General features: G+C 46.5%; 1 protein-coding gene across 1 annotated transcript in view; it reads left to right on the top strand.

Moving 5' to 3' along the window:
* The window catches only part of pkd1a (polycystic kidney disease 1a), a gene marked incomplete at both ends in the record, with an annotated part of 133,359 nt that overhangs the window by 46,802 nt on the left and 69,057 nt on the right, over positions 1-17,500 (top strand). The window contains 4 exons of the mRNA XM_083655271.1: positions 3,235-3,495; positions 4,285-4,453; positions 6,600-6,777; positions 9,672-9,886. Coding sequence (XP_083511397.1) covers positions 3,235-3,495; positions 4,285-4,453; positions 6,600-6,777; positions 9,672-9,886 — 823 coding nt within the window. The remainder of the gene's footprint in view (positions 1-3,234; positions 3,496-4,284; positions 4,454-6,599; positions 6,778-9,671; positions 9,887-17,500) is intronic.

Below are 17,500 nucleotides of genomic sequence, written 5' to 3'. Positions count from 1 at the left end.
TTGTTGGTCATAATACTTTTCATAATACATAAACATGAGCAGCACATATCAAATACCACACCACTCGTAGCACCAATTCAATAATGACTACGGTATATTATTTACTATGTTAAGCCCCACAGAAAAAACCTTCTGTTAGAGGTAGAAACACAAAATATTGCTGTGGAAGGGAAACTGTCAAGACATGTGGCTAGGGCATTCACAGACTAGTCGACTAGTCGACTAGTCGACTAGTAAAACCACTAGTCGACACTGTGCTTAGTAGTCGACTAGTCGTTTTAGCAAAAAAAAAAAAAAAAAAAAGATTTTTTTTTTTTTTTTTTTTATATCTTTAAGAAAGAACATACATGGACTATCATATCCCATATCCCCCACAAAGAACATCAAAACACAACAAAACAAAACAAGAAAACTGCATAAAATACACAATAATCCAAGAACAAACAAGACTATTGGACAAACAACCAAACAAAAACAATGCATTCAAAGTAAATACATAGATCTTGCCCTGTTGGCAGCTAGGAAATGCATAGCTTTAAATTGGAAAGCATCCAATCCCCCAGCTGTAGTTCACTGGTGGAATGAACTCTCAAGCTACCATACGTTGGATAACATTTACTACAAGAAATTTACTACAAGAATCAGATTCTTAGACATCCCCAAAATATGGCAACCACATACAGAGTTTGACTTTAAGAACTTTTTACCCCAGTGTCATTAGGCTTATCAGGATAGGAGCTGAATGCATTGTTTTTGTTTGGTTGTTTGTCCAATAGTCTTGTTTGTTCTTGGATTATTGTGTATCTTATGCAGTTTTCTTGTTTTGTTTTGTTGTGTTTTGATGTTCTTTGTGGGGGATATGGGATATGATAGTCCATGTATGTCGTGTAAATACCTCATGTTCTTTCTTAAAGATTTAAAAAAAAAAAAAAAAAAAAAAAAAATATTAAAAATAAATTAAAAACGGTTAGTCGACTAGTCGACTACCTTTAGGGACGACTAGTCGACTAGTAAAATTCACTAGTCGTGAATGCCCTAGGCTACACATCACAAAATCAAAATGTTTCATTTCACATATTTATCGTGTCTTTAAAGCAAAACAAAAAAGGCACACACAAAAATACAAACACAAAATATGACAAAAACCTTCATTTGACTTCCATTCATTTGGTTTAAGAAAAACTTGTCCTGTGGCCTCATACAGTACTTTGACCGATTTGAAAAAGTGTCAATGGATTTGTGCTACAGTACTTTAAGTACTGTAAAGGAAATGATAACATTCTATTGTGGACATTGGTGGGTTAACAATGCAATAACTGCAGTATTAACCAAACATTAGAAAACAAGAAAATGAACGGTTGCTCTATATTGTCAAATGAGGATAAAAAATGTGTCGGTGTGCTCTTTGGAAAATGGGGAGAAAAGAGAGTGCTCCAAACAAAAGGACAATCCATGCACTCCAAAATATATATAACCATGAGGAAGGACATTTAAAAAGCCTTTATTGTAGTGGCTAAAACATTCAAAAAGACAACACATGTTTCAACCACTGTACCGACCGGTCTTCCTCTGGGCTTTAAACTCAAACATTAACCAAACATACTTTGTTGCTTAAATCACACCAGAAGCCTTTTCTCTTGCTTTTGTAAATACCGTATTGAGGATTTCCTCTAAGCCTTCCTGTAACACCCCAACAACCTCCTGGTGTGGCTTGAATCACTTCCCTTCATCCTTAGATCCTGTTGTTCAGAAGAATCATCTAGCAGCAGAATGTGTTGATCGAGACAACTGGTGTCTGGTTCACAATACGCACGGTTGTCGCATATTCTTCTACGGTGGCGATGTGGTTGTTGCTCAAATCCCTGTTGCAAACAAAGAGGACATCACATCACTGTTGACATTCGTATATAACCCCCCCACTAAAAACATGCAGAAGATCAGGTAAAGTCCCACTGATTGTCACACAATGTGTGAAATTTGTTCTCCGCATTTGACCCATCCCCTGGGGGAGCGGTGAGCAGCAGCGTGCGCCGCGCTCGGGAATCATATGGTGATTTAACCCCCCAATTCCAACCCTTTGATGCTGAGTGCCAAGCAGGGAGGCAATGGGTCCCATTTCTATAGTCTTTGGTATGACTCGGCCGGGGATCGAACTCACAACCTCCCAGTCTCACGGCGGACACTCAGGCCACAAGGCCACTGAGCTCATCCGACCAGTGACGACAACATCCGAAGTCGGTCCCCGGGCGCTGTACGAGAAAGTGACCACTGCTCCTGGCCTGCCCCAGGAGGAAAGGACAAAGCCAGGATGGGTTAAATGCAGAGGACAAATTTCACCGGCCGGTGTGTGTTGTGGCCCTCCGTGCATGTGTTGTAGTGTGTTGTGTGACAATAAAGACGGGCTGCCGTCTGAAAAAATTCAAGCAATGGCAGTATAGTATCAGCATCTATCGTAACGGACAAGCCCGTCTCGTAACGGACAAGCCCGTCTTTTATTGTCACACAAACACCACAATACATGCATGCGGCCACAACACACTCATGCTGACGGTGGCCGGTGAAAAGTGTCCTCTGCATTTAACCCATCCAGGCATGTCCTTTCCTCCGAGGGGCAGGCCAGGAGCAGTGGTCGCTTTCTCGTACAGCGCCCGGGGACCAACTTCGGATGTTGTCGTCACTGGTCGGATGACGATGACGATCTGATCTTCTGCATGTTTATTAGTGGGGGGGTTATATACGGAGGAACCCCCTGGGGGGAGCACGGGGAGAACATGCAAACTCCACACAGACAGAAAGGCCCTTACGACGAGATAACCCACCTGGGCAGTAGGCACTGAAGCTATGGGGGGGAACACAACCACAGCGCCCACAGTGTCCCAGGCGAGAATCGAACTCAGGACCTTCTGACTGTGAGGGCGACAGCGCTACCGACTCCGCCACCGTACCCTGCTGTGAGGTTGTCAATGACTACATCAAAGTCAATAATTGAGTCATTTAATGCAGTGATTCTCAACCTTTATCATATCAATGACTCTTAATTCAGTCCACATTTAGATAGGGATTTTCTCTCTCGGATCCAGAACAGAGATTTTTTTTTTCTTTGTTATATGTCTTTGTCCAGACTTCCATGACTATCTGTGGTACAGTGGCGAGATAACAGTGAAACTGTTACCAAAATACTCCCTCTTCTACACTCTCTTAATTGTCTCCCTCTGATCTCATTGGCCGTAACAGGAATGTGGCTGGACTCTGGCCGATGACGTGTTTGCGGTGGACTTCTCTGTGTCGCTGAAGCCCCTCCCACTGCTGAGTGTCCACGACGACGTCCGCTTCTCCGCCGCCTCCTCGGTCACGCCGGTCACGCTGTCCTGGGACTTTGGCGACCTTTCACCCCGGGTCAACAGCACGGAGACAGAGGTCACCACGGCAACGCACAAGTACGGACTCCCCGGGCAGTATGCGGTCAGTGTGATGGCCTGGGCCGGACACAAGGAGGTGAGACTCAAAAAGGAGAGATTGCAGATTATCTTACATGGCACCGTAACCCCGGCGTTACGTTTCTGATTTTTTTGCTGTTCATCTGTCATTTATGTGATTAATTAGGTAGTTAATTCTGAACAATGCTGTTCATGCAACATGCCAAATTAACCGGCTGCAATCTTGCGCATCGAACCATGTCTTCCTTTTTCGGATCAGATCAATACAGCAGAAGTTATAGCTGTCTTTGTACAAAGACAAAGACAACATTTCAGATTATTTGGCTTTTTTCAAATGGCTTTTTCAAATGGCTTTTTGGAAATCCGCCTGGGTATCTCCCTACAAAAACCACTGCCAAATACTCATGTTTTGGTATTTTTTCATCTTCTTTGAGTTGGGATGTGGTAAGGCCTGTGACTATGTCTCCATTGGGTTTCTAGCCATAAATACAACAACCACAGGTAACTGTTTACACTCTAAAAGTGTTTTTTATTCTAGGCGAGAATCAACCACTGTGTTTGAGCTGGTGTTACTCAGGGTCAGTAACACATAGAGTCATTCTGACACTTGGAACAGAGACTTCAAAGTCTTACCTTTCAGAAAAGGTCAGGCAGTTGTCTGTAACCCTAGCGCTTCAGCCACAGTAAGCATTTTAGTTTGGGTATGTCGTTTTCACCATTTTCTTCAGAAATAGGTGGCTTTAGGAGAGGTTAAAAAAACTAGGCAAGTAAGGGTTAAATTGACTGTGCTTTTCCCAATTGTTCAGTGTTGTACCGGTAGTTTGATTTATATTTGCATGTGTTCCAGGTCTCTGTGCGCGGCGAGGTGACTGTGACGCTACCTCCCAAACTGGAGCTCCACTGTTCGCCTCTGGCCGTAGCCAATCAGAGTCTAGTGTTCAGACTGGTCAGCAGGGGCGCTGTGGGCGTGGCTGTAGACTGGACCATCACCAAGGACGGCATCCAGGCTGCCAAAGGTAAGATACACACACACACACACACACACACACACACACACACACACAATGCGAGCAACACTATCAATAGGTACTGGTAGTGTGCTCATTTCCTATATAGAGCAATTGGGGAAACATCGCTATGTGCCGATGACAAGCTTTGCCGGCTGAGAACTTTTCACAGTCAACACCTGATTGGATTTCCTTGCTTCCTTGTTTACTTTCTACAGATGTGATATTGCTTCTCTTGAACAATACTTTCACCTGGCGAGGACAAAATTGAGTTCATCACAGCCATGCAACGTTTCCCACTTCTTCACAATATTTAGAACAAAAACAAGAGTGCTGCAAAAATGGTGCAATGTCTCAAAATACTTCCAAAAACGTCTCTTTTGTCTAGAGCAGCGGTCCCCAAACCACCGGGCCGCGGACCGGTACTAAAAAAAAAAAAGCGGTTACTCATTTACTGTATCCATATTCCACACACACACACACACACACACACACACACACACACACACACACACACACACACACACACACACACATACACACACACACACACACACACACATCATGCTCTTTCTTATTCCTAGTGAAAGCCTATTACCGTATACGTTTTATCTCATGTATAGACTAATTTAAATGAATATTTTATTGTTGTGTGTAGGGCTGGGTCGGTTTGAAAATTTTAAAACCGGTTCGATATTGCCGTCTAAACCGGATCGAACCGGTATACCGATTTTTTTTTGTAATATTCTTTTTATTTTTTTTATTTTTTTTAAGCAGGGCTCCCGAGTGTGGCCCATAACTGTCTGTAGTGCAACTTCAGTCCACCTGATAGCGATAATACACCTCTAAGCTGGTATTGTCAACCAGCAATGATACTGAATAAAAAGAAGCAGGACACCTGTGTAACAAACACACCCTGTATTTATTTCTCATAACTATTCAGCTCAACTTTTCTTCAAACATCAACATAATAAACAAAATAAGACTTTTGCATACTAGTGCAACTTGAGAAGAGGCTAATACGAACAATAGTGCAATCAGAATGGACTGGCAAAAAAAAAAAAAAAAAAGGTTTTTTCGGTTTGTGATCAAACCGGTTTGGGCTCGTACACCGAACTGAACCGCTAAAACCAGAAATCGACCCATGCCTAGTTGTGTGTGAGATCTGTACATCAGCTTATTTCTTTGAGAGATAGCAGACGTTCTACAAAGAGACAAATGAAGTGTCAGAGGAAAGGGAGTGTTACATGCACAAGCACAAAGTGGGAGAAGGCAAGAAATGTCAGGTTCTGTCTGGCTGTCTGGGCTGGATAGCTAATGGCTTCAATCACTGTTTCAAGCCATTTCTTATTTATTTGATTGACATTTTAGATTTGTTTCCAGTGAGATATTATTGAGCTTATACAATGGCTTTGCTGTTGTAAACCTTACTGTTGCTGCTCATTCAGTTATATTTAAAATATAATAAATAGTCTACATTATAATCATGTTCAATTTATTATTTTTGAAAACAAAACAAAAAAAATTGAATGAAAAAGAACCAATAAGAGTATCAATAAAGAACCGAACCAACTGAATATTTCTGTTAATGTCAAACTCAATAAAAGTCAATAACAGTGTATACTGTAGTAAGTCTAGTTCTCAATTTGTTTTGCCGTGGTAATGGTACGATTTTTTTTCCTTATGAGAAGTATTAAAAAGGTCTGGTTAAAATGTATTAAATTTGTACTTAAAAAATGTGCAGATACCCTGTAATGTCTTGTCTGTCCCCTCCTCAGCCTCAGTCAGAAACTCACACGACTCAAATCATTATTCAAGAGGAACTTTATCACCCCACTATATGTCACTTTAAAAGTCTTTCACTTTGCACTTTCTAATTTATCATTTGAAGATTTGAAGATTTATAATTTGTCTTTCTGTTTGTTTCATATTTTCCTATTGCTGTGGTCACTGCAGTGAGTGCATAGCGCACAAAGACAAACTCCTCGTTTGTAACACGTTGACTCACTGTGGCTATTCAAATCATCTCGAATCTTTATTGAATATGTACGATTTAAATGAGTCAGATAATGAGTTTATCGTTCCAATTCTGCAGCTGTGACTTCAAGTGATGAAAGGAAATGAAGTGACTTGCGTCTGTCCTCCTCCCCGCTAGCCTCCCCGTACTGTCCGAGGGACGGGGTGTACCACGGCGAGTCCGCCCGCTGTTTCCAGATCGTTCCGGGGGAGTTTGGCTGGCCCGAGGCTCGACGGCAGTGCTCCGCCCGCGGCGGGGATCTGGCAGTAGTCAGGACTGACACGCTGCGCAACCTGCTGGCACATAAAATCACACAGTGAGTGGATTTCTGTCTGTATGGGGCGGTGGTGGAGATGGGGCCTGTGTGTCGTGGGGGTGGGGGTGGGGGTGGGTGTGGATGTGCGTGTCATGTTGCGACATGCGTCTCTGATTGGTGGAGCTCGCTGTTACCATGGAAAATGTTTACCGCCCACGTGCAGGTTGGCTAACGTTTGTGAATCCCACTGCGCTTTACACAAGGCTACTACAGTACGTACATGCTAAGCTACACACTACTAAGCTACGCCGGGGCTCAAAGCGCCACGGAGCGACGGAAACACTAGCTAGCTGGCAAGTACAAGTCGCGCTGATTTCAATGGTGAAATCCATTGCTCGGTTGTTGAGAAAATGGTGCTTTTAACGAGCTTAACACCGTCGGTCCCGCCCACTGCTGGTCAGAGTGCTCTCCATTGGCTGAAGCGCTCTGTCTGCTCTAATCTGATTGGCCGCAATGGATTATGGGATGAATAGTTCCTTCGCTCTTAAAATAATGTATGTACACACTCTTGTACCTTTGCTTGACCCCCCCCCCCCCCCCCCTCTCCCATTTTTCAATGTTTTTTGTGTGTCGATGCTCGGAATCAAATGTTTTATGGCCACGATTCCTCTGCTAACTGTTTGGCTTTGGTCCAAGGCTTAAACTCTTTAGGATTTTCCCGAAAAACATCAAAGAGAAAATGAATGGAGAATTCTCTTCCGGAAACCGGAGCAGCGAAAACGTAGGCGGTCACTGTTGTGTGCTGTTTCAGAGCAGTTAAAAACTGCTCATCCAGCACACATTTGCCTGCTGACAGCTTCGTACATACACTCGCTTATTGTTTCCTTCTTATTGCTTACCACACTCATAGATTTCTCTGCTTTTATTTTTTTTATCTGTCCTTGTCCTCTATTCACCCTTGTCTGATTTGTGTGTGTGTGTGGGTGCGTGTGTGCATGCGTGTGTGCATGCGTGCATTTTGTCTGTTTTTTGTTTCGTTATATGTGTTTCATTTCTGTGGAGAAATGCTGGAAACAAAAATTGTTTTTTCTCCACAATTGTATTCAGATGTGAACAGACAATGATGACGGCCTCAGACACATTTAGAGAAAAGGTGCCCTGAATAGAGAAAAGGTGCCCTGAATAGAGAAAAGGTGCCCTGAATAGAGAAAAGGTGCCCTGAATAGAGTGGCACTTACACATAAGAACCGCTCTTCTATGTAGGGCTGGTGCACAGTACATGGACATCACGTGAGCGCTAGCATTGGCCCAGTTGGGATATCAAAAATAATAATAAGGTTGTCCTCCAATATTTGGTCTTTCGTTCGGAGAGGGTCACAAAACACATCTGTAAAAGCACAGCTGCATTGTAACCTTAACACCCTGGGAGGAGGAGGAGCCCATAGTTCATTGTGTGTGTGTGTGTGCGTAGCGCACGCGCCCGCCCCTCAACCTGCTGCCGATGGGGTTTATCCCCGCTCTCCTCCACCCGTTTTTCTCTTCCCTCTCCGCTTGTATTTTCTCACCCATATCCACTATTTCAGATGTGGTTTTCACAGATGTGGATCCTCCCGGCCGAGGCAGAGCAGCGTGAAAATAAGAAGCCGGGGAGAGAAGTCATTTTTTACGTGGGTGGTGAATTTGACACACGTCTGAAAACGGCTAACCCGGCGTCGCGCACGGTCGATGTTTGATGTCGGCCCTGTTTTGCACGCTCACGCGAGAATACAATCTGTCTTTAGGTCATTGAAGAGTGAGTGACGCAGCGATGCCGCTTTTGGAGGGAAACGAATTTGGATCCCTGTTGTCAGTGCATGCAAGCGAGAGAAAAATGGAAGCAGGGACAAAGGAGGCAGTCCATAACAAGACCCTTGGAATGAAAGTCCCAACTTATCCGTTACAACAACAGAGATGTATTCAATCTCTCAGTAAATAGTAGGGGTGGGTTATCGTGGGAATCAATTTGGGGCCCCCCCCACGACACGATCACAAAACGATTGCGATTTTAAACATTTTGCGATATCCTCAGTATTTTGCGATACATTTCATGTTGCGATTTTATTACCTTTTTTTCAACTGCAGATGATGTGCCCAAAGGAAAACTCATAGGTAGGACGCAAGGGTGGGGATCACCAGAGGCCCCACGAGTCACGATATTATCACGACACGATATTATCACGACACGATATTATCACGACACGATATTATCACGATACGATATCACAATACGATATTATCACGATACTTCAGTCACAATGCATCCAAATATACATCCAACCCAATCACAGTGTCAGAAAAGAGAAGGAAAAAGGGTTAATGTAGTAAACTAGTAATGATCAAATGGAGTAGGAATGGAAGGTACTGCAACATAGCCCATTATAGTGCTGTCGGTACTCTGCAATCATTGATCATTGAAGCCTCTTGTTAACTTAATTTAGCTTATTGAGACCTATAAGCTAAATTATGTTAACAAGAAAATCTAGACTTAAATCCATATTATGGATTGAAGTGTAGATTTCCTGTATAATGGTACATGTCATTCCTAGCCTGACAGTGCTGTACTGTAGCACCCGCTAATGCTGTATGTAATCTGTAATCATTTATAACATCAGGTACAGGTTTGTGTAGGAGCATAATGCTGTATGTAATCTGTTATCATTTATAACATCAGGTACAGGTTTGTGTAGGAGCCTAATGCTGTATGTAATCTGTAATCATTTATAACATCAGGTACAGGTCTGTGTAGGAGCCTAATGCTGTATGTAATCTGTAATCATTTATAACATCAGGTAGGGGTTTGTGTGTTCTGGCTGCGGGGGGCAAATTCCCAGCAGTCAAGGGTCACCGCAGCTAAAATGTCAAGGAAGCGCCGCGCTAATCTGTGTGTTGCGTGTCCCTTCCTGCTCGTGCCCCAGGGAGCGAGGTGTGTGGGTGGGCCTGAGCGACGTGGACTCTCCCGGCACGCTGCGCTGGGTGAACGGCTCCGCGGCCCGGGAGGGCGAGGAGGGCCAGGCGCCCCGCTCGCAGCCCTCCCCCGGCAACGTGTGCGTGTCCCTCAACCAGGACGCCCAGACCAGCTCACACCTGTGCAGCGCCATGCGGGCCTTTGTCTGCCAGTACAGCCCCCAAGGTAGGCTCCATGCAGCAGCACACAGAGGCACACAGAAACACAAGGTAGGCTCCATGCAGCACACAGAGGCACACAGAAACACAAGGTAGACTCCATGCAGCAGCACACAGAGGCACACAGAAACACAAGGTAGGCTCCATGCAGCAGCACACAGAAACACAAGGTAGACTCCATGCAGCAGCACACAGAGGCACACAGAAACACAAGGTAGACTCCATGCAGCACACACAGAAACACAAGGTAGGCTCCATGCAGCAGCACACAGACGCACATAGAAACACAAGGTAGACTCCATGCGGCACACACAGACTCACACAGAAACACAAGGTAGACTCCATGCAGCACACACAGACGCACATAGAAACACAAGGTAGACTCCATGCAGCACACACAGACTCACACATAAACACAAGGTAGACTCCATGCAGCACACACAGACTCACACAGAAACACAAGGTAGACTCCATGCAGCACACAGAGGCACACAGAAACACAAGGTAGGCTCCATGCAGCACACACAGACTCACACAGAAACACAAGGTAGACTCCATGCAGCACACACAGACTCACACAGAAACACAAGGTAGACTCCATGCAGCACACAAAGACTCACACAGAAACACAAGGTAGGCTCCATGCAGCACACAAAGACTCACACAGAAACACAAGGTAGACTCCATGCAGCACACAGAGGCACACAGAAACACAAGGTAGACTCCATGCAGCAGCACACAGAAACACAAGGTAGGCTCCATGCAGCAGCACACAGAAACACAAGGTAGACTCCATGCAGCAGCACACAGAGGCACACAGAAACACAAGGTAGGCTCCATGCAGCAGCACACAGAAACACAAGGTAGACTCCATGCAGCAGCACACAGAGGCACACAGAAACACAAGGTAGGCTCCATGCAGCACACAGAGGCACACAGAAACACAAGGTAGGATCCATGCAGCACACAGAGGCACACAGAAACACAAGGTAGACTCCATGCAGCACACAGAGGCACACAGAAACACAAGGTAGACTCCATGCAGCACACAGAGGCACACAGAAACACAAGGTAGACTCCATGCAGCACACAGAGGCACACAGAAACACAAGGTAGGCTCCATGCAGCAGCACACAGAAACACAAGGTAGACTCCATGCAGCAGCACACAGAAACACAAGGTAGACTCCATGCAGCAGCACACAGAAACACAAGGTAGACTCCATGCAGCACACAGAGGCACACAGAAACACAAGGTAGGCTCCATGCAGCAGCACACAGAAACACAAGGTAGACTCCATGCAGCAGCACACAGAAACACAAGGTAGACTCCATGCAGCAGCACACAGAAACACAAGGTAGACTCCATGCAGCAGCACACAGAAACACAAGGTAGGCTCCATGCAGCAGCACACAGAAACACAAGGTAGGCTCCATGCAGCACACACAGAAACACAAGGTAGACTCCATGCAGCACACACAGAAACACAAGGTAGACTCCATGCAGCAGCACACAGAAACACAAGGTAGACTCCATGCAGCACACACAGAAACACAAGGTAGACTCCATGCAGCACACAGAAACACAAGGTAGGCTCCATGCAGCACACACAGAAACACAAGGTAGACTCCATGCAGCACACACAGAAACACAAGGTAGACTCCATGCAGCAGCACACAGAAACACAAGGTAGACTCCATGCAGCAGCACACAGAAACACAAGGTAGGCTCCATGCAGCAGCACACAGAAACACAAGGTAGGCTCCATGCAGCACACACAGAAACACAAGGTAGGATCCATGCAGCACACACAGAAACACAAGGTAGGATCCATGCAGCAGCACACAGAAACACAAGGTAGGCTCCATGCAGCACACAGAGGCACACAGAAACACAAGGTAGGCTCCATGCAGCAGCACACAGAAACACAAGGTAGGCTCCATGCAGCAGCACACAGAAACACAAGGTAGACTCCATGCAGCACACAGAGGCACACAGAAACACAAGGTAGACTCCATGCAGCAGCACACAGAAACACAAGGTAGACTCCATGCAGCAGCACACAGAAACACAAGGTAGACTCCATGCAGCAGCACACAGAAACACAAGGTAGGCTCCATGCAGCAGCACACAGAAACACAAGGTAGGATCCATGCAGCAGCACACAGAAACACAAGGTAGGATCCATGCAGCAGCACACAGAAACACAAGGTAGACTCCATGCAGCACACACAGAAACACAAGGTAGGCTCCATGCAGCACACAGAGGCACACAGAAACACAAGGTAGGCTCCATGCAGCAGCACACAGAAACACAAGGTAGGCTCCATGCAGCAGCACACAGAAACACAAGGTAGGCTCCATGCAGCACACACAGAAACACAAGGTAGGCTCCATGCAGCAGCACACAGAAACACAAGGTAGACTCCATGCAGCAGCACACAGAAACACAAGGTAGACTCCATGCAGCAGCACACAGAAACACAAGGTAGACTCCATGCAGCACACAGAGGCACACAGAAACACAAGGTAGGCTCCATGCAGCAGCACACAGAAACACAAGGTAGACTCCATGCAGCAGCACACAGAAACACAAGGTAGACTCCATGCAGCAGCACACAGAAACACAAGGTAGACTCCATGCAGCAGCACACAGAAACACAAGGTAGGCTCCATGCAGCAGCACACAGAAACACAAGGTAGGCTCCATGCAGCACACACAGAAACACAAGGTAGACTCCATGCAGCACACACAGAAACACAAGGTAGACTCCATGCAGCAGCACACAGAAACACAAGGTAGACTCCATGCAGCACACACAGAAACACAAGGTAGACTCCATGCAGCACACAGAAACACAAGGTAGGCTCCATGCAGCACACACAGAAACACAAGGTAGACTCCATGCAGCACACACAGAAACACAAGGTAGACTCCATGCAGCAGCACACAGAAACACAAGGTAGACTCCATGCAGCAGCACACAGAAACACAAGGTAGGCTCCATGCAGCACACACAGAAACACAAGGTAGGATCCATGCAGCAGCACACAGAAACACAAGGTAGGCTCCATGCAGCAGCACACAGAAACACAAGGTAGGCTCCATGCAGCAGCACACAGAAACACAAGGTAGGCTCCATGCAGCACACACAGAAACACAAGGTAGGATCCATGCAGCACACACAGAAACACAAGGTAGGATCCATGCAGCAGCACACAGAAACACAAGGTAGGCTCCATGCAGCACACAGAGGCACACAGAAACACAAGGTAGGCTCCATGCAGCAGCACACAGAAACACAAGGTAGGCTCCATGCAGCAGCACACAGAAACACAAGGTAGACTCCATGCAGCACACAGAGGCACACAGAAACACAAGGTAGACTCCATGCAGCAGCACACAGAAACACAAGGTAGACTCCATGCAGCAGCACACAGAAACACAAGGTAGACTCCATGCAGCAGCACACAGAAACACAAGGTAGGCTCCATGCAGCAGCACACAGAAACACAAGGTAGGATCCATGCAGCAGCACACAGAAACACAAGGTAGGATCCATGCAGCAGCACACAGAAACACAAGGTAGACTCCATGCAGCACACACAGAAACACAAGGTAGGCTCCATGCAGCACACAGAGGCACACAGAAACACAAGGTAGGCTCCATGCAGCAGCACACAGAAACACAAGGTAGGCTCCATGCAGCAGCACACAGAAACACAAGGTAGGCTCCATGCAGCACACACAGAAACACAAGGTAGGCTCCATGCAGCAGCACACAGAAACACAAGGTAGACTCCATGCAGCAGCACACAGAAACACAAGGTAGGCTCCATGCAGCACACACAGAAACACAAGGTAGGATCCATGCAGCACACACAGAAACACAAGGTAGGCTCCATGCAGCAGCACACAGAAACACAAGGTAGACTCCATGCAGCAGCACACAGAAACACAAGGTAGGCTCCATGCAGCACACACAGAAACACAAGGTAGGCTCCATGCAGCACACACAGAAACACAAGGTAGGATCCATGCAGCAGCACACAGAAACACAAGGTAGACTCCATGCAGCAGCACACAGAAACACAAGGTAGGCTCCATGCAGCACACACAGAAACACAAGGTAGGCTCCATGCAGCACACAGAAACACAAGGTAGGCTCCATGCAGCAGCACACAGAAACACAAGGTAGGCTCCATGCAGCACACACAGAAACACAAGGTAGGATCCATGCAGCACACACAGAAACACAAGGTAGGATCCATGCAGCACACACAGAAACACAAGGTAGGCTCCATGCAGCAGCACACAGAAACACAAGGTAGACTCCATGCAGCAGCACACAGAAACACAAGGTAGGCTCCATGCAGCACACACAGAAACACAAGGTAGGCTCCATGCAGCAGCACACAGAAACACAAGGTAGGCTCCATGCAGCAGCACACAGAAACACAAGGTAGGCTCCATGCAGCACACACAGAAACACAAGGTAGGATCCATGCAGCAGCACACAGAAACACAAGGTAGGATCCATGCAGCAGCACACAGAAACACAAGGTAGACTCCATGCAGCAGCACACAGAAACACAAGGTAGGCTCCATGCAGCACACACAGAAACACAAGGTAGGCTCCATGCAGCAGCACACAGAAACACAAGGTAGGCTCCATGCAGCACACACAGAAACACAAGGTAGACTCCATGCAGCAGCACACAGAAACACAAGGTAGGCTCCATGCAGCAGCACACAGAAACACAAGGTAGGATCCATGCAGCACACACAGAAACACAAGGTAGGCTCCATGCAGCAGCACACAGAAACACAAGGTAGGATCCATGCAGCAGCACACAGAAACACAAGGTAGACTCCATGCAGCAGCACACAGAAACACAAGGTAGGCTCCATGCAGCACACACAGAAACACAAGGTAGGCTCCATGCAGCAGCACACAGAAACACAAGGTAGGCTCCATGCAGCAGCACACAGAAACACAAGGTAGGATCCATGCAGCAGCACACAGAAACACAAGGTAGACTCCATGCAGCACACAGAGGCACACAGAAACACAAGGTAGGCTCCATGCAGCAGCACACAGAAACACAAGGTAGACTCCATGCAGCACACAGAGGCACACAGAAACACAAGGTAGGCTCCATGCAGCAGCACACAGAAACACAAGGTAGACTCCATGCAGCACACAGAGGCACACAGAAACACAAGGTAGGCTCCATGCAGCAGCACACAGAAACACAAGGTAGGCTCCATGCAGCAGCACACAGAAACACAAGGTAGACTCCATGCAGCACACAGAGGCACACAGAAACACAAGGTAGACTCCATGCAGCAGCACACAGAAACACAAGGTAGACTCCATGCAGCAGCACACAGAAACACAAGGTAGACTCCATGCAGCAGCACACAGAAACACAAGGTAGACTCCATGCAGCAGCACACAGAAACACAAGGTAGGCTCCATGCAGCAGCACACAGAAACACAAGGTAGGATCCATGCAGCAGCACACAGAAACACAAGGTAGACTCCATGCAGCAGCACACAGAAACACAAGGTAGACTCCATGCAGCAGCACACAGAAACACAAGGTAGACTCCATGCAGCAGCACACAGAAACACAAGGTAGACTCCATGCAGCACACAGAGGCACACAGAAACACAAGGTAGGCTCCATGCAGCAGCACACAGAAACACAAGGTAGGCTCCATGCAGCACACACAGAGGCACACAGAAACACAAGGTAGACTCCATGCAGCAGCACACAGAAACACAAGGTAGGCTCCATGCAGCAGCACACAGAAACACAAGGTAGGATCCATGCAGCAGCACACAGAAACACAAGGTAGGCTCCATGCAGCACACAGAGGCACACAGAAACACAAGGTAGACTCCATGCAGCAGCACACAGAAACACAAGGTAGACTCCATGCAGCAGCACACAGAAACACAAGGTAGACTCCATGCAGCAGCACACAGAAACACAAGGTAGGCTCCATGCAGCAGCACACAGAAACACAAGGTAGACTCCATGCAGCACACAGAGGCACACAGAAACACAAGGTAGACTCCATGCAGCAGCACACAGAAACACAAGGTAGACTCCATGCAGCACACAGAGGCACACAGAAACACAAGGTAGGCTCCATGCAGCACACAGAGGCACACAGAAACACAAGGTAGACTCCATGCAGCAGCACACAGAAACACAAGGTAGACTCCATGCAGCAGCACACAGAAACACAAGGTAGGCTCCATGCAGCAGCACACAGAAACACAAGGTAGACTCCATGCAGCAGCACATAGAAACACAAGGTAGGCTCCATGCAGCAGCACACAGAAACACAAGGTAGACTCCATGCAGCAGCACACAGAAACACAAGGTAGGCTCCATGCAGCAGCACACAGAAACACAAGGTAGACTCCATGCAGCAGCACACAGAAACACAAGGTAGGCTCCATGCAGCACACACAGAAACACAAGGTAGGCTCCATGCAGCAGCACACAGAAACACAAGGTAGGCTCCATGCAGCAGCACACAGAAACACAAGGTAGACTCCATGCAGCAGCACACAGAAACACAAGGTAGGCTCCATGCAGCACACACAGAAACACAAGGTAGGCTCCATGCAGCAGCACACAGAAACACAAGGTAGGCTCCATGCAGCAGCACACAGAAACACAAGGTAGACTCCATGCAGCAGCACACAGAAACACAAGGTAGGCTCCATGCAGCAGCACACAGAAACACAAGGTAGGCTCCATGCAGCAGCACACAGAAACACAAGGTAGACTCCATGCAGCACACACAGAAACACAAGGTAGGCTCCATGCAGCAGCACACAGAAACACAAGGTAGGCTCCATGCAGCAGCACACAGAAACACAAGGTAGACTCCATGCAGCACACACAGAAACACAAGGTAGGCTCCATGCAGCACACAGAGGCACACAGAAACACAAGGTAGACTCCATGCAGCAGCACACAGAAACACAAGGTAGGCTCCATGCAGCAGCACACAGAAACACAAGGTAGACTCCATGCAGCAGCACACAGACGCACATAGAAACACAAGGTAGGTACGTACGTACATACATACAGTGCATACAGTACATACCTAATGTACGTACATACATACTTACATACTTACATACATATAGATATGTGTTCACTTGCAGAATTTCCATCTTATGCAAATTTATGCAAATCAATTTGTGACATAATCAAGCCCTTGAAAAGAACAGCAAATAGCCTTCATCACCAGTTGGGAGCACAAATTGCATGCTTCAGTTTTAAGACTAATCCACCGAGGCTGTCATCCTTGCTTGCTAAAAGTGGCATTTGTTATTATAGTGCTCTTAACATTAATTGAAATGGCTCCTTCCATAATAAGCATCCTGAGATTGACCTCCATGTTAGAATATTAGGGCAGGGCATCTCGACATTTTTAACGAATAGTGTTTGTTAGAATTTTTTCATATTTTGGGAGAATGTGCCATTCAGCTTCACAGATTATGACAGAAAGGAATGGGAACAATCCTAAGTGATAAACGAAACGGCTAGGTTTGCCAAATATACATAATGCATATTCATAAATGTAAGT

Source organism: Poromitra crassiceps (genome assembly GCF_964638095.1).
Source record: "Poromitra crassiceps genome assembly, chromosome: 19".
NCBI lineage: Eukaryota > Metazoa > Chordata > Actinopteri > Beryciformes > Melamphaidae > Poromitra > Poromitra crassiceps.
This window is presented reverse-complemented; position numbering and strand designations above follow the sequence as displayed.